This window comes from Frieseomelitta varia, unplaced genomic scaffold (genome assembly GCF_011392965.1).
Source record: "Frieseomelitta varia isolate USP_RPSP 00005682 unplaced genomic scaffold, Fvar_1.2 scaffold_778, whole genome shotgun sequence".
In the NCBI taxonomy this organism is placed as follows: domain Eukaryota; kingdom Metazoa; phylum Arthropoda; class Insecta; order Hymenoptera; family Apidae; genus Frieseomelitta; species Frieseomelitta varia.
Genome location: NW_025110565.1, coordinates 212,820 through 236,509, shown reverse-complemented (window position 1 = coordinate 236,509; position 23,690 = coordinate 212,820). Strand labels below are relative to the sequence as shown.

Sequence of the window (23,690 nt, the reverse complement as noted above, 5' to 3'; positions counted from 1 at the left end):
CCTTCTTTTTATTTAATAATCGCTCCTCCGCAACGATTAACTGGTTCTCGCTCTTTCTCCCCCTCTACACCCAAGTTTAATGTCTCTTTGATCTCGGCTTATTGGCTGTTTACGATACCAATGATTTACGGACGTTAGAGCCGCGATAAATCTCTCCATTCTCCCGACGAAGAGTCGTGCGGATTTTTTTCCACAGGACGCGGAGGATCAAACGATTCGACTCGGACGCGTTAACGCGCATCGAGCCGTGTTACTTTTAATTGTACGCTGAAATTGCGCGGCTTGTTACCACCGACGTTCGGATACAACCTTGGTACGAAGCCCTTTTAAACGTGCTAGCTGCGCGAACGCTGGCGCGGATAAATTTTCTAACCCACGAGGAGCATTAAGAACGCGATCCATTACGAGTAATCACTTCTGACAGTATCGTGGCGGACAAAAGTCATTGCTCCTCGAAGGATTGGCCGAAGAGGTTTTCTTGAATATTTTTCGACACATAATACTCTGAGCGGTTAGCTCCGTGCTCGCTCCATCAACTTCGATCAAAACCTACGAGTCAGACGGAGAGAAAGAGAAGTCTCGAGGGGCTCGATAATAAGCTTAGACATCATCTCATCGAGTCGGGAGGAAAGGGAAGTACGTGAGGGAAAAGAGAAGTTTTGTGGTTAGCTCGCATTAAAATCTTTACAAAGAGCGATCCTTTGCTTTGATTTTAAGTTGTAGAAGGAAAAGAACGATTTTATTAAAAAAAAAAAAAAAAAAGAGAGAGATTCATTTCGATAGTTTTAAAAGGTAAATCTCCACTTTCGTCCCCAAGAGCAACATTTCGAGAATCGAAAGTTTGAATGAGAAAAAGTTTAAAAGATCGATTGTTTTTTTCTCGAATGAGTAAAACGCGAAAGAAACTGATACGCGAGAAGAAATAAAAGTAAAGAGAAGAAGAAGAAGAAGAAGAAGATGAAGAAGTTGGCGAGATAAAGGAGGAAGCCAATGATATTTTTGTGGTAACGTAAAGTTAAGGCAGTGGCCGCAGAGCAAACGTCGGTCGGCCGCAATCTTCGGTCAATTTCCGAGCAAGAGGCAAGCAATCTTACTGTACAAACAAAAAGGTGGCCACCGTAAGGTTATCTTTCGAGAGAAAAAAAAAAAAAAAATGAGATGAAGCGAGATGGAGAGAATCATTGATCGACCCTTTGTCGGTCCTTCGACGAAAGATATTTCAGTGGCAATCGCGTATCGATAATTTCACTTCGTTTCTCGGCTACCCGCGTAGTTGCGAACGTTGTAAACGCAATCCTAGTAAATGCAATCCTAGCAGCCCTGTAACCTCTTCCGAGTTTTATATTTCCAAGCTTTCGAACGTTTCCAATCTGCAACGTCTGGCTTCGTTGCAATTTTCATTCGTTGCAATCACGTAAGGTATCTGCTGTGTTTTTGCCGTGAGAACACGTATGTACATAGATACAATGATTTCATAGACGGCTGAAAACAAATTTTGTAGCTGCTGTCGTATTGCTCGTCGAGTTATCTAAGCTTAACGTTGCTCAATCGTTTCGTCCATTAAAATTAAAGACCATCCATCGATGGCCAGCGAGAAGATCGGGAAGGAAATATCAAAGAAAATGTAGTGGAAGGTGTTTGACGCGGGTAAATTGCCGCAGCTTCCACGCGGCAATCAGTTTTCCATCACGACTCTATTACCGGCCGATCTAATTAATGCCTCAGAATTTTTCTTATCGAAAGCAGACGATTCCGTGAGAGTGTGGGGTTAAGACATCGGTCGATCGATCTTTCCATGCGCCGGTGAAAACAAATGAGCTTCGGACAGCCGAGGTTCGAAGCGGCCCTTTTGAGGGCCTTTGATGCCCGGCAGCTCTTGGGTCAGACTACGCCATTCACGGTAGCCGTTCGGTCTCCTCTGACCTCGACACTTTTCTTATTTTTCTTTCAACCTTTTTTACTTCATCCCACCGACCATCGCCTCATTCCCTACTGGAACACCGTAATGAACCTAGCGGAATGGACAATGGTCCTGCTACGTCCGAAGCCTGATGCCTCGCCACCAGAAGGGTTAATAACGATCCTCCACGATCATTAGTAATTGCCCTTTCCCGCTTCCACGTTAGAAATCTCGCCGAATTTTCGCCCATTCCTTTCCTGCCTTTCCTTTTTTCTCTGGCTCCTGGTGATTAATTTTCACTCTCATTTCAAGCAGATCTTGCAAGAAAAAACGAGGAAACCGTTTAATTAACTAACTACATTGTTTGCTGGTTTATCAGATAGTTTAACGGTTACTGCGTGATACGTAGGATTTTTACAATTCATATTATGCACGCGTTTGAAATCGGCGGAGCGATTTGCGAGGCGGCGCAATTAACATCGCGAGGATTCATTAAGTACATCTCGTTTGAGCAGCCGGCTTTTAAAAAATTGCACAGTTCTGCTTCCCGGCTAAAGCGGCGCAATTAAAATCGCAGTTTGTAGCCAATTGCGGCGTAAACAAAAGGCAGAGGAACAGCAAATTACGACAATAGCCTTTGCTTCAGAGTCCATTGTCGATGTAATATTGATTAATTACAATGTAGAGAGCGTCGGCTTGTCAGACGGACACCTTTGGCGATCGTCCGCAACCATCAAGGCTTCCATTAACAACAAAGGACGGTACCATATGTGTACGCGGTGGTCCTTGCTTCAAACTTTCCGACTCCAAGAACAAGATCGTGCCCCTGCGTTTCTACGAATGTAAAAATTGCAAGCGAAACATCTGCGAGCACGTGATAGTTTAACAGCTGAATATCATCTTTCCCGGAGAACGAAATTTCGGGATTTTTATATTCGTTTCGGAGCAGATGTAAAAGTCATGTAGTAAAAGAGAGAGAAAGAGAGAGAAGGAAATATCGATAATGATAGTGGGGATTATATGCCCCACAAGCGTGCTGTTGTTAAGACTACACGGTCTTAAATCCCCTTTAAAAGGATAATAGAAAAGTTATCGGCGACGTTACAATAGCGGAGGGTGTCTGTAATTAATAGCCTTCCCGACCACTGACATTTCAACCTATTTCATCGATACTGAATATAGGGGGTGGAGTTATTGCATTTATTGATACTGCACAGCGCTTGATTTTATTATAGTTTCACTATCTTTTTTAAGACGCCTACTTTTTTTTAAATATAGAAAAAAAAAGTGAATAATTTGAATCTTCGTCAATTAAAAAAACAAAATTGATATACTTTTTAATTAAATAGTTATATAAAGATCGAGCCAATTGTTAGTACACATTTTTAAGAAGTAAATGGAGCAAAAGCTACTACAAATAACTTTTAGAATCAGAAGGAGGAAAGTTCTTTCTACCACCTCCTTTCTGACCCTGAAGGATAATTAATTAAGTTTGACTTACCGCATGAATTACAGGGACTCGAAGTCAATTAATTTATTGTAACTTAGTCCACCCTCGCGAAGCACGCTCTAAGGGGATTTTGTCACCTTTTAAAAGCTGTTACGAGCACTCCGGACTTTCAGGGACATAATGAATATCCTTTCAAAGCGATCGTCCTTCAACTCTGAAATCGATTTATAAACTGTCAGCGGAAAATCTGCTGTTAATAAATGATTGCGCAATATAAATGCACATTTTAACAATTAAAAAAAAAAAAAAAAAAGTATCGCAGCCAGCAGACCTCTTATATTGCAAGTTAATGCTGAAAGATCTTTGCTCGTGCAAATAGCAAACCACATGAGAAAGATACGAAGAGTGATAGGAGGGGGTAGTTAGAGAATAGGCGGGAATAAAAGAAACCCAGCAAGAGTAATGCCTGGGGAAGCAGTTAAATTCGTTGCATGTGTGCCCTCAAGAGATTTCTACTCGCCCCTACACCCTTTGTTTCTGCGTTAGGTAAGCTTTTGTTTCGGTTATACGACCGAGGATACCGCAGGCCCAGTCTAATAAAACGAAAAACAGATCCCCTTTACAATGCCGTACATTTGCATAATTTCGCGTAATCTCCGCCATTTTCGCTCTTCGCGAAGCTCTTCGCCCTTTTACTACGAAGGAGTGAGCTAAATTAATTTACGAGCACAGTCACTTGTCTCGGGCACGTATTCAAATCCATGGGTTTTCGCGCCAATTACTGTTACTTCTTTATACTATATATACACTCTTCGTATTGTAGGATATATATATATATATATACATATTGTGCAACATTAAACATTCAAGATGAAATATTTAACGTTACACGAATAGCAGCAAACATTTTGAAGTTACATACCATACTACACTGATACTCGATTAATACTCCAATTGGAGCATCAACCACGGAAACGTCTTTCGTCCATACGAACGTCATTGTTATTGACAGGCAAAGGAGCACAGAGATCCGGATATGTTTCGCGACTTGGCAAGACAACGAGCAATAACGACGAACGGAACTCGCAAGCGAGATGAATTCGAATGATTAAGAACGATTGGATTGTAGGTGCTCGCTTCAATTATGAGCAGGACACGCTATTCCCTCGTTATACCGCACTACTCTCGACAACAACCGACCGAAGATGTCGAGCACAACGGCGTGGATGCAGAGGCGCGAACTTTTAATACGTGTGAACGCTCCTTTATTAGTAGCGTGACCAATGAGCGCTGACGCTATTAATCAAATGTCTAACATCGGTCTCTGTGTGTGCTGTATACACACTCTACCGAGTAATACGCGAACCGTTCTTCTTCCAATTACCAAACAGCGCAATCTCGTGGATTTAGAATTTACTATCAATGGACCGACCCAAATTCCTCGATTACGTAGATGACACCCTAACGTTGTCCCGCGTTTGTTGTCCCCGTCACTTCTTTGGAAGAATCTTCTAGCGTAGAAACTAACGGTGAAGTGACGCGAAATCGAGAAAGAAATCTCTTCCCTGGTTTACCGCTCGTTTAATCCAGATACGAATCTTTCCTACGAATTAATTACGGAAACACTTCCGGCGTAGTGAAAGCGGAAGTGGCGTGTAAAAGAAAGTCTAATCAGTGTAATACATGTACGAGTTCCATGTGTAATTTTTCCGACGAATATCTATATCGGACTGCTCTTTCTTTCGTTTCTCCTTCTTCGTTTTAATTAAAATGATTTACGATATCCAATTATGATAAATATCAACGTCCCGTAATTAGTAACAATCGTTTTGACTAGCCAGGTAAGTATGGCAGCTGTTTCCTTTTTTTCTTTTTACGTCAACATTCAATTCACCGCGCAATGTTCGCAATCCGATTAATTAATCAAGTGTTTTCGCGGCGTGACACGTTTCTACCTGAGATTCTCGTATATCTCGTTTGTGCCTCCGTAATTAACGCGCTGAATTGTTCCGTATGATACGACGCGGAAGCGGGAATGCGTGTTAGTGCGATTGTAACGCGGCAGTCTCATGACTCGTGTCGATCGTATGCAAATCCAAATGCAATCTGGCAGAGCCGGTGACAACGAGTAACGGTCGAGAAACCTTAGGTGATCCGAGGCGATCGAATTTCGAAATCGACACGACAACATCGCATAATGGCCATCCAGTTACAGGTGTGTCCGATCGTGATCGTTTCACTTTTTATTGCTCGTGCGTCTCGAGGGTACAACGAACCGTGCACCGTTTCTCGAATTAACTTCATAGTAACCGGAAGTTATATCGATGAGATATCATTGTCGCTTGCCCCGACAATGATATTTAAAACTGGATTAAATAACCCATGCACATCCTTTTTATCGATTTCAGATATTATTCATCGGAGTTGTGGCAACTGATTAAAAAAAGAAGATAAGTTAAAACAATGAGAAAGGAAGCCTCGGAAAGTTTTATCATTCTATCTGATCGTAACTTATAAAAAGCATTTGATAGAATAGCGAACGATGCTATAGGACATTTCAATTGACCATCTGTCGACATGTGTGTGTGTGTGTGTGTTGCGTGTCTCGTTTGAAAAAGAGCAAGGAGAAGTCACGTAAGGACTGCAAAAGAATAAAAATACCTTGTAACGACAAACATAGGAAGCGGAAAATTCAACGCCATTTTACGCACGCTGAGATCCGCAACCGAGATTACACGGCAGATAATAACGATCTTATTTTTTTATAACGATGTTTTGTAATGCTTCTACAATCGCTTTTAATGCTGGTATAATTTCAGTTAATAGATGTGGAAATAACGATATGCATTTAATTGAACAAAAACATACATATGTCGGAGCAAACTTAAGATACAGATAGGTTATCTCTTTCTTTCAATAATTTTCATCCAAAGGAAATCTTCGAATCTGCATGCATTTGAGTGTACTACAAATACGAAAAACCTGTACAAAGGCACTGTAATCGACGCGTGTCTTGTAATCTGTTCAGCGTGCTCGTCCAAATTATATTTTCATGGTATCAATACCTCGAATTAACATTTTATCATGGCAGCAAGAGATATTCGTTACCCCGGGGAGAACTTGCGTGTCGTTAATATCAAGATTCAGAATATAGGCATAAAAGTAGAGCAATTAAGGATACAAGGTAACAATCTTTGACTGCAGTTTTCTTGAAATCCACGTTGTTCTTTATAATTACTTAAGAAGTAGATATACTCACCGTTCACAAGTATTAACTGAAATGTTTTATGCATTTGAAATTTGCAGAAAAGCGGCATATGATGAGAGAGAGAGAGAGAGAGAGAGAAAGAGAAAGAGAAGGAATGGAACAAATTCATTAGACTTATCGATAATTGCGAGGGAAATACTTTCCAAAACTTCTCACGATAGAATCTTTAATGCCATCCTGAGCAGGTACTTTCTTACCGAATAATTTAACAAGCCGAAGCACCTTTAATCACGAAGTTTTTCCCCCATCGTTTCGATGTTCCTTTCTCCATCTTTCTTTCTTCGTTCGTTCGTCGAGTCTGCAATAATTTTCTCTCCCAAACGAGCGACGTGAAGGGTAGGAGAAGATAGTGAAAAAACGTGGAAGAGAACACAGTAGTTGTTTAAAAGAGGTTCAAAGCGACTGACGAACAAATTACCGGGAAGTTTACCAATCCCGCACGCTTCTGCCCCTCCTTCTACTATTTCTTTTTCCCTCACTATCCACCTCTTTCTCTCTCTTCTCGACTCACCCTTCCCCGGCTTCGTTGTTACTCGTCTTTTTTATATATTAATCCCACCGCAACGACGCGCTGATAATCTTGGAAAGGGCTGTTTTAAATTGGCTCCTTTGACGCGATACGCCGCGCGATGAGTTTCATATCGGAATAATTTTCGAATATCCCTCCCCACCCCTTCCTCTTCGCCGTCGTTTCTTTTTTCCTTCTTTTTTCAAACTGCCGTTTTTACCGCGAGGCGTCCACCAGCAACATCATCGATTCGCTAAACGTCACACTGCTGATCGCTACACCTTCCAATTTGTTGGCATCGATGTTCTTTCACAGCTACAATTTTACATTAGTTCTTGTTTTTTCGTTTTTTTTTTATTTTCTTTCTCTTTTTCTTGCGAGGGGAAGAAATATTTTTTAAATTCTAACTTTTAAATTACCGAGCAATTCGGCGGTAGAGATTTGTCATTGTTTATCACAACGCGTCTTTTGCAAGACATTAATCACCGATGAGAAAGGATTGCAAAGTTAAGCGCAACATTGATGCGTCTGTGAAACAAAAGAAACGTAGCCGAGCAGCATGATGAATTCACCGGTAGCCAATTAAGTTCCAGGAGTGTCGTTAAACTACTACTCGTTAACGCTAAAATGTCGCTCAGCGAATAAGCAGGATGGTTTGAAACGAGGAAACGGACGTGAAAAATGACAATTACCGTGCATTGCAACGTTATCCCGTCAGGAAACTGGCGGGAGCCGCGAGACGACGAAACTGTTACATAAAATTTCGCAAAACGTATGTTTGCGACAGTGAGTTTCTAACCATTTCGTTGGCACTCGAGCCGTGTGAAACGTTGAAAAGAAAAAAAAGAGAAATACCAACGTAAACGACAAAGAACAAAATAAAAGCGCGAACATCGTAATGTTCTATTGTAGTGTCCGTCGAATGCCTAGTTTTCAAAGCGTACATGCATCTCTGTATATCATTATTATTATATTCGGATCATAACTATAATAAAGTGAGGAAACGGACGTGGAAAACTATCGTGGCGTCAGGAAGCTAGCAAGATTCATGCAATAATGAAATTATTATATAAAATCACTCGAATTGTGCTATTCGCGACGATGAAACGCCAATAGGGATTTCTGTTCGTACATTCGTGCACAACCTGCGGTAGTATCGCTTTCCTACACTTGAATTCTTTTTCAAGATGGTCTCATTTTCTTTTCTTAATTACAGATCCTTATCGCCCGGCAAAAGGGAGTCGTCACAAGTCAGGCGAAAAGAATAAGCATCGGTGTACCTACTCAAAGCACGAACAAAGTCGTCCGTACGACTGAATTACAATTGCAATTTGGCGTATAACATGGCAACGAGAAGCTGCTCCAGGAAACGGTAACTTATAATTTTCTCAGATCTTGATCATCAAATTAAGGCCATCGTTACGTTGCGGAGGCAATAACAACAGACATAAATACCGAAGATCACGTCTAATCAGCGCATTGTTTCGTGAACATTCGAGTTTCGTTTCAGTCAGTAGAGGCACTGTCAGAGTACAGTAGGCGAGCCTTTTTAATTCGCGCCTAAATAGTTGGTCGGTTCCGCGGCGAGAAAAGAAAGTCGCCTCTTCACGACTGGGTTTCTTCTATATAGGCGGATATTTGAAATGCGAGGAAATGAAATTGCCTAGGCGAGCTCGCGCGCTCGTTTGAGAACCGGGAAGATGGTAAAATAAAGTAATTGTTGCTATTACCGGGCGACGATGCTCGTGTTGGTAAATTACAGGTGTACATGCATATACATTATGTATAACGCTGCGCGTCGATGTAGGTGTAGGTGTGCACCGAGGATTCTCTCTCTTCTGCGCGGCTTGTGAGAATCCGGGCAATTACGTGGCTTCGCTCGCTACGGAATATCTGGCTTGTTTATAACGAATTAATTTAGATGTCTTAATTGCCATCGGTTAATTGTTGTGGAACACGGAGCGCGAATATCGCGGCGGATCGTCGCTTCAAAGACACCCGGAATTCGCGAAATAGGATTGCGTTGCTTTCACCGAGTTCTACGCGCTTCCGCTCGTCGCGATCGTTCATTAAACTCCGTCTGCATGACTCACTTTTCGTCCAAATATTTCCACAATTGGTAACCAACCGCTCTTTCTCTTCCCAATCTTTGCCTCTTCTCGATTTGTATTTTAACGCTTACGAAATACCTCTTGAAGAATCAAGTGGTTTTTTTTTTTTTTATTTTTTCCATCATTCTGTCTGTATGAATATGTCGCGTCGCTCGATGGTATAATTGTATTAATTAAAAAGCTAACGGAATCCACGGTACTTGTCAAGGGTTAAAGGAGTCGGGATCTATTAAAATTGCTTACAAGGTACGTTAAATTTTGTAAATTCCTCGGTCATTAGTGACTCGAGGAAATGATAAAATTAAATGCGTACGCGTCGGCGATTACAAACGCACATTATTCTCGCTTTCCTCCTGGGAAAGTTAAGGCATCGAGCGTGTTAATTATAATGAACGTTAAGTAACCGGTGTATACGGGCGCTATTATCGTTTGTACCGAGGCAACAAAATCGCGCAGTCCTGCATCACATCGGGGAAAGCAGTTTACAGCTTGTTACTTATCGCGATGGAGTGCACTAATGCGGTAATGCACGAGAAATCCTATCGACCGGCAAATCTACCACGGATTGAACATAACGATGTTCGAAACGGTACAATGCAACGTCGTAATACATTTTTCGCAATTTTTCGCCTACACGACTTTTCTCGGTCACGCGGCTCTCACATTCTCGTTGCAATATCGATCGGTCGAAGGCGAAGAAAATATTTTGCTTCTACGCTTTACACATCGAGATAGCACAATGTACTATAAAATATAATCGTCTTTCCTATCCTACATCTAGTATTATCTTATGGCTCGTTTAATGACGTAGCGTGTAGAATTTCCGCAACGCATCGACGAAGTTGTGTACGTACTAAAACTGCCGAATAGAGACGTAGAGTGTGCACATAGAGAACGCGTTGAGTAACCGAATCGCGGCTCAGTTTAACCCGGGGATTCGAGTTATACACGGCGCGATATATCCATATCGTACAGACGAGAAAATAACGAGGGAAGAGTAGCTATTGCAGGTAACGTGCAACTATTGGCCGAGGCAATGGCTCCTTCACACGACAGGCCAATAAAACGTTTCTATGGGATATGAGCAGCCTGTAAAATGCTAATCGCCTTGATTCTGACGCATTTTCGAACGGATTTCACTTGCCGGTCTTGAGGAAATAATTCTCTCGTCTTCCTGCCCCGCCACCAAAGAATTCTCTCTTCATTGTGCCGAGGCGAGAGAATGCGCCGCGTCGCTGACATAAATCGCGTCACACGTGAAACTTAATTGCACCGTTATCGGGATAATTAGAGCGACAATTACATATCTCGGTACCGGTTGAATTATTAACATCGTTCGCTCGATGCACTATTGTGCCAGCTCTTCTTTCTTTTTTTTTCCCTTCGGACCGTCGTGTCGATGGAAAGCCTCGATATGTTTTATCGTTCGCGGTACAACGTACCTATCTATTAACGAAGAATTGCGATAAATCGTCGAATCCACGTCCCAACACACGACATATCATCTTTACTTCAAAGCGTGAAATCGCAAAACACTTTTCACCGTCAAATACATGGTTTTGTCACGTGGATGATGCGCTCGCGTGAGATACACATGTACGTACGATATTTCCCGTGAAACAGCTACGATAATTTGAAAGTAGATCCGCAACGCGGAACGATTGATACTTTTCAATTAAAAGTCAAACTTCGTTGCCTTTTCATGCCGACTCTTTTGTGAACGGTGTTTTGCAATTCTGTTGCACAATAGAGCGCGTCGATTTCGATCGTTCGCGCGGACGATGAATCAGTGGCGATTGGGCGCGTATGTTTCGAAAGTAATTCAAAAGCGACCAATGAAATACCGAGCGTAATGACTGGTGATAATGAACCGGGGCGCTGGCTACGGTGTAAACGATTCGAAAAAAAATCGTTAACTGGCCGGAAATCGGTAATCGCCCGGAATAATCGGTTCCTTTTATATCTACTTACGTTTTTTTCAGTGGCGCATTAGTCGCGGACACATTTTTCTACGTAAAAACGAAACACGAGGGTGGATACGCAGTTGGTCCCCGTGCAGCCGGCTCTTTTCTTCGTCGTTTTTTCCCCAGTTTCTTTTTTTCTTATGGTTTTCTTTCTCCCCCCCGTCTCGTCCCCGCCTCTCTTTGCTGTCATATTAATCGGACTCAAGCTGCGCATATCCTCCGGTAATGAGAATTACACCCTTTCTTCGGGCTTTCCTTTTTATTCGTTCGAAGCAATCTACGATTACTTCTTCGTCCACGAAACCCATTCGACGAATGAACGAACGGGGATATCCTAATCGTACGGTTCATTATGAGCGTGTGCACGCTCGCGATGACTATGACTGATGCTAAGCCACGACGAATTGCGATGCACATTACGAATAAATATCGCACTCTTTGCCCCGTCTCGTCTAATGTGCCCCCTCGCAGATTGCTACTTGGGTGGGTTTCGAAAATGCATCGGGACGAGGCCGAGAGAGGACATTACGTTTAATTAAATTTCACCGTGTCATGTGACGCTTACTGTTCTTCCGACGATGAAAAACGCACGTTGTTCGGCGCGCGGGCAATCGTTAAAGCAAATGAATCCAGCTCCGGGGTTCGAGGACGTTCGATGTATCGGCTCACGGTACCATCTGGCTGATTTTTTTCGAAAATATGCGGCCACGTCGCATATCAGACAGAATCGTGCACGCGTTCGGCGATTATTTCTCGTCACGGGGCAAATCGATAAACGAACTTTGTACGCGAGGACCGAGTACAATTTCTATTTCACGACGCCGGCTGGAAATCGGCGATCGTGAAGCCGCGAACGCCGGAGTCGGACGTTGGAGTGAAAAATTCGCGAATGTCGCCGTCGCGACGATTAATCGGGCAGGTTGGCCGATTAATGGAAAGTCGAAATCTATCAGGGAAAATCGTAATTCCGAACGATGTCGGCAGGAGAGGCAATTCAGGCGATTCCGAGCTTGCCATCTATCTTCCGGCGCGTTGGTAGCGAAGAAAGAAGGCATAATTAAATTAAATTAAGTCCGGCTGAGCTCTCTCGGCCTCCACCTCTCTCCTCTCCTTCAACGTTGTTCCCCTCCGCTTCCTCGCTGTCCTACCAGCGGCGATAGTCGACGCCGCCTTTATTTGCAAGCAATTTGCGCTCGCGGATCGTGCTGCAAAAAATCTGAAAATAATGCTGCCGTATTAATCATATCCCTCCGCCCTTATTCCTTCCCTTTCCTCTTCTGCTTCTGTCTCCCCCTTTTATTCTGCGCTCGTCTCTGCGTACCGACATACTTACGTCTCGTCCTCCCATATTTACGACCAAAAAAAACTCCACACATCCGCGCGTAGCGCAATTTAGTGCACTGTTTAGTATGCTCAGCGAGAGCACGATACGAACTGTGCAAGGAGCGAGGAATTTCGCTGAAATTATTTAATTACTTCATTTGGGTTGTAGCTGAGGAACGTAATGCGCGAGTTTTACGAACAGGCTGAGTTTATTTCGTCAACATTTCGTATTTTTGTAGCGTACGTTATTTAAGACTATACGTTATTTAAAAAAAAAAAAAAAGAATAAAATCGATCTACGAAACGATATAGATACATAATACACATATATGTACATTGCGTGGTATAATGGAGTAAGTAAACAGTTTGAATAAAATCTCGTCAAAATGCGAGTAACCTGATTTCCTGGTTAACCGTACGCTTAAGAAGGGAGAGAGCTATTTACACGAGAGGTGGGAATCACGGTAACGAAATCGCATTTTGTTTTCTAGTAGTTGAGGCGATAATGCAAGGCTCAGAACTTCTTTGGCTTCCTCGCGGGCTCGAGGCCGCTGTCGTACTCGGAGGTGTTAAGCATTCTGACTCTCTTCAGCAACCCCATCTTCGGTTCGTCACCTTGACGCTTCTGCTTCTTCACCGGCTCCCCGTCGGGCCTGAAAACGCAGAAACGCTCCTTAATCGTCGCATTAGGGCTAACCCGCAATTTTCGGTAATTCGACGTAAACGACATGTGGCGAGGACAGAGCGAGGTAATCGAAAATCGACAAAAAAGCGGACTCGCATTAAAACACCGGCAATACACCCTCCCCTACGGTCCGATGGCGTGCCAGAGAATTTCGGCCAACTGCCGTGCCGAATTTCACGTTCGTCACTACTGTTTTTCTCGGTCGATCCGTTTTATTCGCCTAATCTTCGGCGGCGGCTAACGCCGCACGGCCGAAAGAACGATCGAAGTCGGAAAGAAAAACAGAACTATTCTTTCGTACAGAAGCATCCGACGCGGCGATTTCGACTCGCAAAAATCTGCAAAACTTTTGCCAAAAACAACGGATCCGTTCCATTCGGTCGACTTCTCTAAAAGCGTTGAGACAATCGGTGAACGTCAACGCGTTCTCAAAGTTCTCCCTTCGAATTCGGAGACTCGAGCTCTCGACAACTGTACGATGATTATAAACAATATCACAGACTCACGTATCGATGATAAGATGATATATTTTTCACGGAATTAACTATTAAGATTTCGAGAGCCAAGTCTTAAAGTTGAAGCTTGCAATACTCGAGCTTTATACGTCACTATTTAGACGCGTTCGCGGGCACACATGGTGACACATACACCCGTTCACGAGCCGGAAAATATATATGTACGTATAAAAACGCACACAGAAGCAGGCGTAATCGCACCCACAGAGGCGTACACCATAGGTCTCTCGATCCATTGGACCGTCAGCTCGGTGCCCGCCTTTCACCCATTAAAACGAACTTGTTCTCTCTCTACGGGTGGAGGGCACCCGCCGGTTACCCGTTGTGTGCATCGAAAGCACGCCCATTCAAATCACATTAAACAAGTTAGTGCTTAATGCCTGCTCCAAAGAAAGCGGCGCAGCGTGGTGCGTGTCACCAACGAAATATCGACGTGCGTCTTGATAGACAAAACCTTCTGGAGCGCATGAGTAATAACTCGACGCTACGTGAATTCCTTAATTAAGACTGCGAGATAAAACAGCCAAATAAGTAAGGGAAAGTAAAAGAAACTTTTAAGGAAAATACCACGTAGCCTGAAATGAAACAAAGACCGGCTACTCCAACAAAAGCTACTCCAAGCACGCGTTATACAGTCAACCAAATGCTGCTAGCGCCGAAAAAAAAAAAAAAAAATAGAGATCTCGACGAGACGAGAGGACCGACAGAGGTAACACAAACAGATAGACACAAAAAGATAGCGTGCAATGGACAGAAAATCAGAGTGACGTTGCGGGTGAGAAAGTTCTTCATAAAGAGAGAGATAGGGAGCAAGAGAGAGTGAGGAGGGGGAGGGGAGGAACAAGAGAAGCAGAAAGCAAAGGGAGGCTCGTGCTCGTCCCGTGGTTTCCGTAAATGGCGCAGCCAGGGCCGGAAGTAGCGGTCGCATCAGTCTGTTTAATAGCCGTATTGTATAATTATGAACAATGGAGAGATAGAGTAAGAGACAGTGAATCGAGAGTCAGAGAGAGAATGGGAGAAGCCTGGAGAAGGGCAGAAGCCAGCCGAATGCCATGTGAAATGCATACCGGGCAGAGATAGACGGAGACGCGTTTAGAGAGAACGAGAGCCGAGCGACGTCAGACAGAGAGAAACGAAGGGGAACCGAGGGAGATGGTGAACAACGAGGATGAGCACGACGAGAGCCGTATGGCTTATGGTTGCCAGCCACCGTACACCATGTCCGCCCGTTCGTCGTACATGACGAATGACACAAAGCGACAGTTTTGACGTATCTAACCTCTCTAGGAACCACGAGCTGTCCTCACGCTACGTTTGCGTGCACTATCTGTTAACACACGTGGTTGCGTTTGTTAGTTATGCTCGCCGCGAGAGGGAAAGAGAGGGAGAGATCAGGGTGCACCGCAGTTAACACGCTAAGCCACGCATGAATCCGTCATTAATACTGCGGGCTCTCGTTCGTCTCCTCCGTGATTGTCTACCTCAACCGTGCGCCGACCAACGGTCTGTTTCTCTTTGCGATCAAAGCAAGAATACGCTCGATCACGTAACAATAGGGGAAAAAATCGCGAAATAAAATTGAATACTTACTTTTCATTCGTGAGCCGGTTGTTATGCCGTTGCTTCGAGTTGTCCTTCTCGTGGAGTTTCTTTCCGATTGAGCCGATCCGCTGCGGAGTTTCCCTCAGCGCGAAGCTCTTCGCGTAGTGGCCCAAATGGACGGTTCTCCGATTGAAAATCTCCCGCATGTCGCGCGGGTAGCTAGAGTAGAAACGTATCCACGAGGTGTATGCTGAAACACATCGAGGTCCGGTTACACGTTTGATCGTAACTAATCGGCCAGCAGAATGTAAGCTGTAATAAATGTTTGACAAACGGTGCGAATTGAATCTCGAGTGCTGTCGCTAGCAGCTTTAAGAAGTGCATACGCGGTTCCCGCCCACGTGTAAATGAGGCCACGTGCGCTGTAACTCGAATGTTAATCACTGTCCGCGTGCAGCGCGCCCTTATTAATCGAGCTTCCATTGGGGGGCAGGGCCAGCGTACGCGATTCTATGGGGTGTGTGGCCCACGGTGAGCTATTAAGAGGCATTAACGGGGGTCGAGTCAAGTGCTGTGGCTAATAGTCATCCCCCTTATTCCCTCTTAACTTCTCCAGCTTCCGCGGCCGGGTGAGAAACTCGGGGGTTCACCGATCCTGAGAGAACTTGACATGTGCCAGTGTTACTGTCACTCCGTGCGAAAAATCTACCGTGAAGTGCTTCTCTGTCTCTGCTCTTTTGACGGATCGAGATGCTCAAGCTTCTCTCCCTCGCTCTCCCTCCATCCGAGTTGAAAGCTACGATTATTGATGTTCAAGAATATCTGAGAAGCTTTTTAAGCGTGTGTCAATTTTTTTTCTTTTTTTTTCTTTTTTGTAATTCGAATAGATATTGCCAAATGAAGATTGACAAGTACGTTCACGTGAAAAAGGAAAAAAGAAAAGTGCGAAAACGTTGTCGTGTTTCAACGGACTAGTTCTATCGGGAGAACCTAAGTGTCTTTAATTCCGATAATTCACCTCGTAGACCTTATGCCTTGACATTTTCCGGCTTGATTTCCGTCTGGCTTCTACCCCCGACTCGACGCTTCCGCACATAAGAAACTTGCAAAGATCTTTCTCTCGTGGCCCGGTGTCGACGTTGAAAAGGGAGAAATGTTTTTCTCCATTTAGCGCATAAATCACCCGCGGGGGTGGTATCTAGCCGAGAAGGCAGAGAAAACGCGGGTAGGAGGTTGCAAGAGTGGGTCGCGTGGGGCGGCATTGTTCCTAAGTGATGTAACTGCGTCTTATTGTATTTGTATCCTGTATCGCATTGTTAAGAGTCTCTCGCCACAAAGCGTAAGTGGTTTTGGCGGAAGCCACATTCAGTGGTTGGATTGTGTCGGCCACCCCCATGCGAAAGGCGTGCAAGTGGCCTACACTAGATTCGATCTAACTCACTAACTTGTGTGTTTATCCACTTCCTTTCGATAGAATGAGTTTCGTTGAAACGAAACGAAAGAAAGAAAAAAATATATCGAAGACAAAAACATTAGGATTTTCTTATTTCGAAAAGTTAAACACACGTTTACTCTGAAAAGACATTTCACATACATAATTCTATTGATGTTAAATTTATAACACAACGTAAGAAATGTTACAATGTATACAGATAGAACTACAAATTTTCATAGGACTCAACAGAAATTGTGAACTGTTCAAGACATTTGTCGAAGTTACATCGAAAAGGCTATGGCTAAGAACTGGTATAAAAGACGACACACACATATATGCGAGCTAAAGTGGATGAATCTCTTTGGTTGGTGGTAGTAGTCGAAGACCAGGGGGTTGTTCTATGGAGTTGTATTCACTATTGAGGGCTGTTCGGCTCTATTGGGGTGATAATGTTACGAATTAGCAAGATTTCCACTTCTACGCACTCTGTCATGACCCTACATCGATCACGAATTAATTTCTGGGATTAGAAAGAAACGGAAGACATCGCCATGAAATGCTCGATAGTTTTTTTTCCTCTCGGATATCGTTATGATTTTCCAAAAGATGTTCCAAAAACAGAATCAAGATTTCAGTTGAAAACTACGAGCCAGTTTAAATTGGCGTTCATTTCGTGGTTCGACGGTCTGTTCTCTGCTTCTTTGTACCAACGAAACCTCGTGGAAAGTGCAGCGTGGAATTATCAACGACAATTAATCTATCAATCACTCGGGGCACGTAGAGGCACGGTCAAGTGGTTAACTGTGTACCGTCACTCAAATCTGGAGGCGGCTAAGCGCTCAAAAACCGTGGCTAACCTTCGTGTAAAGCCACGCTTGACGTGATACAACTACGAAATTCAAAAACCTCTTAGAAAGATTTATGGCCTTTATTTTTCGTTTTGGAATCGATCACCCTCGAACACCCACTGAGACTATACTCGACTGTGTCTCTCCTGACACCGCAGACAGTACTTTGTAACAGGATCGAGAATATTCGAGAGCACAAGGATAAATATTACACTTCGCCCTCTGAATGAAGCACGAATCGTCGCGTTCTAATGGATTTATTATTTGCAGCAAATAAATTCGTCGGCTTAACGACTCTAATAGGGGAACCATGGCACGGCAAACAAGATCATCGCTCCTCATCGAGAGAGTATGTAAATATCGAAGTGGCGGGCGAAAACCGAGACAGAGGCTCGGTAACGCGGTCGTGTGAGGGTTACTTTATATGCGAGTAGGGTGCCCGCTGGAATTGGCTTACTGTACCCTGAAGTCGGCTCGCTTTCGTTCCGATCCAACTGAATCGAACCAAGTGCGTGCTCCCTCATCCTTCGTTGAATTTCATGAGTACTTTGTGTCTCGTCGTGACGGGAGGTCAAAATCGCGTTAAGCGTAAAATCGTAAAGTCGATTCGGCTTTGTTAAACGTTCGTTGCATGCATCCATCACTCTCTCGCTCTCTCTTTCTCTCTGTTTATCGTATTTAAAAACGTGATTTACCTTTGCACGCTTTTTCTCGGAGCTTCGTGTCCTCGAGCACCATGGTTTCGAACTCATTCTGAAGCGCAATCGCGGCGTTATGAACAGAGGAATGTTTCGACAAGGGAGTCAACAGTTTGTCCAAAATATCGTCCATGTTCTCTTGTCTGATTCTGATACGCCTAGACTCGAGCATCCGGACGAATTCGATCTCTGGCGGGGTTAAAAAGATAGTCGCCGAACCGGAAGAACCAGCTCGCGCGGTTCTACCGATTCGATGCACGTAATCCCTGGCAGACGTTGGTCCTGTGTATTGAATCACGCAGTCCACTTTTGGCAGGTCCAATCCACGGGCTGCAACATCCTAAATAAGCAGAATCAAACGTGTACACGTGACATGGAAGTGATAGTACTTGAGGAAAAGTTGGAGAGAGAAAAGCAGCGGTGCTGCGGTTAGCGATTCAAACATCTTGTTCTTTGATGATCCAAGGGGCAAGAAGAAAGAGCGTGCGATCTGCGAGGTACAAATGTCTTACAAACCGTGTCGATTTCTCGTTTTGTACGAGAAGGTGAATGCGCGCGGCTGGCAGCGAGCGCCCGCTGTGGAACCCCAACGGCGAACGTTTGAGCACGGCCCTGATTTCCTTGCGTTCAGTTAACCAATGATTCACCGAACGGAGCACATCGAGTTTCTGCTTGACGACCCTGGAGACTAATCCCGGACCACCAGTGGGGGGGCGTCGCGGCCCCGAAAATTCTTTCGCGGCACGATACGGATGTGTCTGTCTTCCTCCTTTTTATATCTTTTTATCGAATTAATTCGACGCGATCCTACAACGGAACGGCCCGCAGGCGCCGGGGTGAAGGAAAACGAGAAAGAAGTTTGCCCTATGGAAATAAAATACCGTCCCGGCGAACGATATTTCATCGTCGTTGACTTTTGTTTCATCCGTTTCTCCGCGCTAATTACGGCGCTACTTTCCATCGACAAATGCTTCACGTAAATGTGAAATGTGAAATGACGGACTATTTCCTTGAGAAGGAAATACTTCGAGATCCCGATAATTGATCGGCGGTAAACAAGTTCGATTAGAACTCGACCGAGAGATGGTCTGATAAAATGAAATCGGCCGGAGACGCCCACGTATCTTTCGACGAAACAAGCACAGCGCGGCTGCCACCGGCGCGATATAATGTAACGAAAACAGGGACGAGGAGCGATCGATGGCAGCGATTAAGACAAACGATCGTTTAGGAGAGAGGCCGCGATCGTGGCTCGGAGGATCGAGAACGGATCGTCCGCTCAAAACATCTCACTCGGACCATAGATCACCTCTTGGATCCGGATTCACCACCGCTGAGAGCCGCGGAACATTCCATCCGCGGGGGCTCTCGTGAGTTTTCAACGTGGAAATTAATAATGCTGCCATAGAATCTCCGTTCAAGTGACGCTGTAAAATGTAGGCGGCGGTTGCCATCGTTGTTCGTTGCTCTCTGGGATCAACGTTTTGTATACCTTTCAAAGGTAAAGAGTCAAAAATTTTGACAAAAAACGAAAGATTCATATCGGTAATTCGATAATCTTAATAACAATTAAGCGGTTTATGTAGATTTTAATAAAGAAGGCAGGAAGAATAATGACAAGCTGTGACAAGTTGCCGTGAAACACGTGTTGAATCAACGATGCAATCGCCTGATTAAAAGAAATTAATCCCAGCTATGAGCAATGTGTAACACTGTTGCGTGTCGTGGATCATGAATTTTAAAATTCGTACCTTCCGCCGGACTTTGATGGTCTCTTCCTTTTTCTTCAGTTAAGTGGCGTTTTAAATTCATGTTAACCGACGAGGAAGAGGATTGCAAAGTAAACGATAATGAATTTAATTATTACTACTGCATTTTTAATGATATTTATCGGACGTCAAGATCCATAACTTTCGCCGCTAATTATAATGATTGAGAAATTGTCATGGAATCACGATATAACAGAAAGTTGATCCACACTATATCGATACACGATTAATTTGATTCGTTGGCAATTAGTAAACGAAAGAAAGTTGTCTGTCGGTCATAAATCGCCGCGTTGCGTCGAAATAGCACGTAGCTTGCATTCTAAAATTAGAAATTATCGTGACTATCAGGACTGACGGTTTCCCCAATGAAATCTCTCCGTCACGATAAGTGTTATTAATGCGAGTATTCGCCATTTAAATGTAGAAAACAATTAAAGAACTGGCTGGCATATAACAGGCAAACAATCATAATTATACTCGTTACGAAGGCTTCATGTGCGCGCATAATTTTTAACCTCCGGACACAGCGTGGGTCCGGAGATATTAAATTTCGTCCTGAAAGAATAAGCCACGGGGTAATTTACTGCTCGGGGAATGCCGCCCGTATCCCTAGCTTTTCTTCTGCTCTTTCCTTCTTCACTCCTTTGCTTCTTATTTGACACTGTTTTATAACAATTTTTATTCTCGCAAAACAGTTTCGTTGTTTTCATAATATCATCACGTGAATCTTTTCTACTATTCTACTATGCGTAAGCTTTCGCGAAACAATTGAAAATATCTAAGTATTAGATATTATATACAAAGTACTACTCACCGTACAGAGTAGAACTCCACTCGTCGCCTGTCTGAAAGTTTTGAAGACCTCGGTTCGTTCTTTCTGGATCATATTACCGTGCAATTTAAAGAATTCTACGTCGACTAAAGGATCAGAATCATCGTCATCTTGGTCAATGGGTTTAGTTAATATAGATGATAAGATCTCCGTATGATAATCAACCATATCTTGAGTGGCCATAAATATTAATATTTTGTGTTGACCATGGCTCTATTCATATGAAATTTCACACAATATATGAAATTTTAAATATGAAGAAAAAATAAATAGTCTGATGTGACAAATTTACCTGGCACTTTCCGGCGATATAAGCACTTAAAGTCACCATTCTCAGTTTTGGAGGCGTGACGACATAACTTTGATTCACGCTTTGTGGGACTACTAGATCCTCGTTGATATCGCTTACGTCACCACCAGTTGTTTCCAAATTTTCTTTTGCAGCATCGATGAAAACAGGATGATTCATAGCAAGACCTGCTAATTTTTCTACCGCTTGTGTCAACGTCGCGGACAGTAAAATTGTCTGCCTTCTCGATTCATCTCCGCTACTATTATCATTTTCTTTGTATTGCGTGTCATCTTTTTGCTGATCAGAGTCTTTCTTTGTTGCAAAGTCTGAGCAAACTTTCTGTTTATCTGATCTTTTTGACTTAATATAAGGCTCGCCTCGATCGGAGTCGTCATCACTGCTAGAATGATACACTTGTTTTCGTTCAACATTATCTTCAACATCGTCATCCTCAGATTTTAAATCTGTGCTCCTATTTGATTTAACGATTAAATCTTTGTGGCTATCATTTTGAGATTTTTTAAAATCACCACTATTTTCCAGATGCTCAAGATCTGCATCGGTGAAAACTTTCTTTATATTTTGACGCAATATTTTTATGGCATCATAGTCAGTATTTTGACTTGGAAGTGACACTTTCAAAGCACTTACTATACTGAAATTATATTATATCATATTATAAAAGAATTTTCTTTTTTGTTTTAGTAAATTCTTTTTATATATCTTCAATTGAGAAAACATACCCAGATATATCTTTTTCATATCCCATGTCAAACATTCTATCAGCTTCGTCTAAAACGAAATATTTAACGTCGCTTAACTTTAAAGCTGCCGTCCATTTTATATGGTCTAACAGTCTACCTGGTGTACCAACTAAAACATTGCAACCTTTTCTTAACCTAGCTTTTTCTGCTTTCCTTTTTTCACCTCCTGCCAAATATCCTGGTACAATCCACGTAAATGGCTAAAATCGTGTAAAAATAAATGGAATGTATTCACGCGATCATTGAATAATTATTGATGTAGTACTTACTTTTGTTAATTTTAAAAAACACTCATACGTTTGTAATGCTAGTTCCCTAGTTGGAACAACTATAAGGGCTTTCAAACCACTATTTCTATTTAATTTTGGTCTAATTTTATGTAAACATTCAACTATAGGCAAAGCATATGCTAGTGTTTTTCCAGAACCAGTTTGTGATCTAATTAAAACATCTTTTCCTAAAAATATCTGGGGAATTGCTTTTTGTTGTACTATAGTCATTTTATTTATATGTATATTTTTCTCTAAATTAGATATCTGATAAAATGTTTTATAATTAGTAAAACATATTATTATATTGGATATGTCATGATACATCAGATGTGTATGATACTAACCGTAAAAGGATGTATTTTAAGATCATCAAAGGTCGTGCCTGTAAAGACTGGCTCATTTATCGGTTTTACTAATCTCTGTCCAATGTTTGGTATTTCTGGATTATGTCCAAATAAGGAAGATATTTTCCCAACAGATTTATGAGAAATATTTGTATTTTTATTTTCTTCTGTACTATTAATATCAGTTTTTGATTTATCTAATTGTTTTTTCTTTTTCTTCTTATTAAAACCTATCTTTTCAGGCAAACTGGAAGATTCTGCAGATTCTTCCTTGAATTCCTTTCTAGCTTTCTTTTCTGGCACATCATCTTTTTCTACTTCTTTTTGTTTTAAAGAATCCAACAAACTAAACTGTTTAGTTTCAGATTCTGATTGTTTTGAAAATATACTAGACAATGTTTGTTTAGAATTTGTATCAGTGATTTTTCTTTTTCTTGCTAATAAAGTTTTGCCAAAATTCTCTCTTGTAACTTTAGTAAATGAAATATTAGGAACGTCAGAAACTTCATTACTTTTGTTAGATAAAGAGTTATTTGTTTCTGTATCACTCTTTTGCGCTTTTATAGGTTCTTTAGATATTTTCCGCTGCGATTGTGTGTGTTTAAAATTTACTTGTGACTTAGACTTTAATTTATTTTGTACAATAGAAGATTGATTTTGATTAGTTCCTCTTAATCTCTGTGTAACAATCGCTCCTAAAGATTTTTGTTTAATTCTTTTTTTAGTGGTATCACTTTCCTTAACAGAGTCATGTTTTAATTCATTACTTGCTATTTTACTTTTTTTAGTTACCTTATTTTTCTTTTGTCTCATTAAATTAAGAATAAAATCATCTTCTGTTTCTATTTTCTAATTAAAAAATACAATTCCATGAGAATACAGTTCAACACATTTTGTAACCTCTCGCTTACCTCTTTGGCAACTGGTCCTGTAGAAATATTCAAGGAAATATCCATGTCTTTTACAGTCATTTTTTTTATTTTTCTAATGTTCACTTCAAAATACGGCACTACACACGTTCGAAATTAACGAGAAACGAAATACAATATTGAGAAACGTGAACATAACCTAATAGCACGTGTCAGATACACATTCGCCTTCAGCTAATTCAGATACTAGACATGCGCAGATTGTGGCGCGCGACTGGTGTCGAGGCTACTGTCGAAGGCT

The 23,690-nt window shown here is 42.3% G+C and overlaps 1 protein-coding gene across 3 annotated transcripts; it reads right to left on the bottom strand.

Annotated features, from left to right (window-relative positions):
• Window positions 1-12,714: 12,714 nt before the first annotated feature.
• On the bottom strand, window positions 12,715-23,657 carry LOC122535824 (probable ATP-dependent RNA helicase DDX31). Of its 3 annotated transcripts, XM_043667656.1 has the most exons (9): window positions 23,432-23,653; window positions 22,521-23,369; window positions 22,174-22,440; window positions 21,884-22,104; window positions 21,141-21,795; window positions 20,831-21,061; window positions 18,245-18,587; window positions 15,315-15,516; window positions 12,715-13,177 (listed from the first exon to the last, which is right to left on the bottom strand). In XM_043667656.1, the coding sequence occupies exons 1-9, from the start codon at window positions 23,489-23,491 to the stop codon at window positions 13,039-13,041; spliced, it is 2,967 nt and encodes a 988-aa protein (XP_043523591.1). In that variant the 5' UTR covers window positions 23,492-23,653; the 3' UTR covers window positions 12,715-13,038. The 3 variants fall into 3 exon arrangements, with proteins under 3 accessions (XP_043523591.1, XP_043523592.1, XP_043523594.1); XM_043667657.1 differs by lacking the exon at window positions 15,315-15,516 and having other exon boundaries at window positions 23,432-23,654; XM_043667659.1 differs by lacking the exons at window positions 12,715-13,177; window positions 15,315-15,516; window positions 18,245-18,587 and adding an exon at window positions 20,103-20,335 and having other exon boundaries at window positions 23,432-23,657.
• Between the last annotated feature and the right edge of the window lie 33 nt (window positions 23,658-23,690).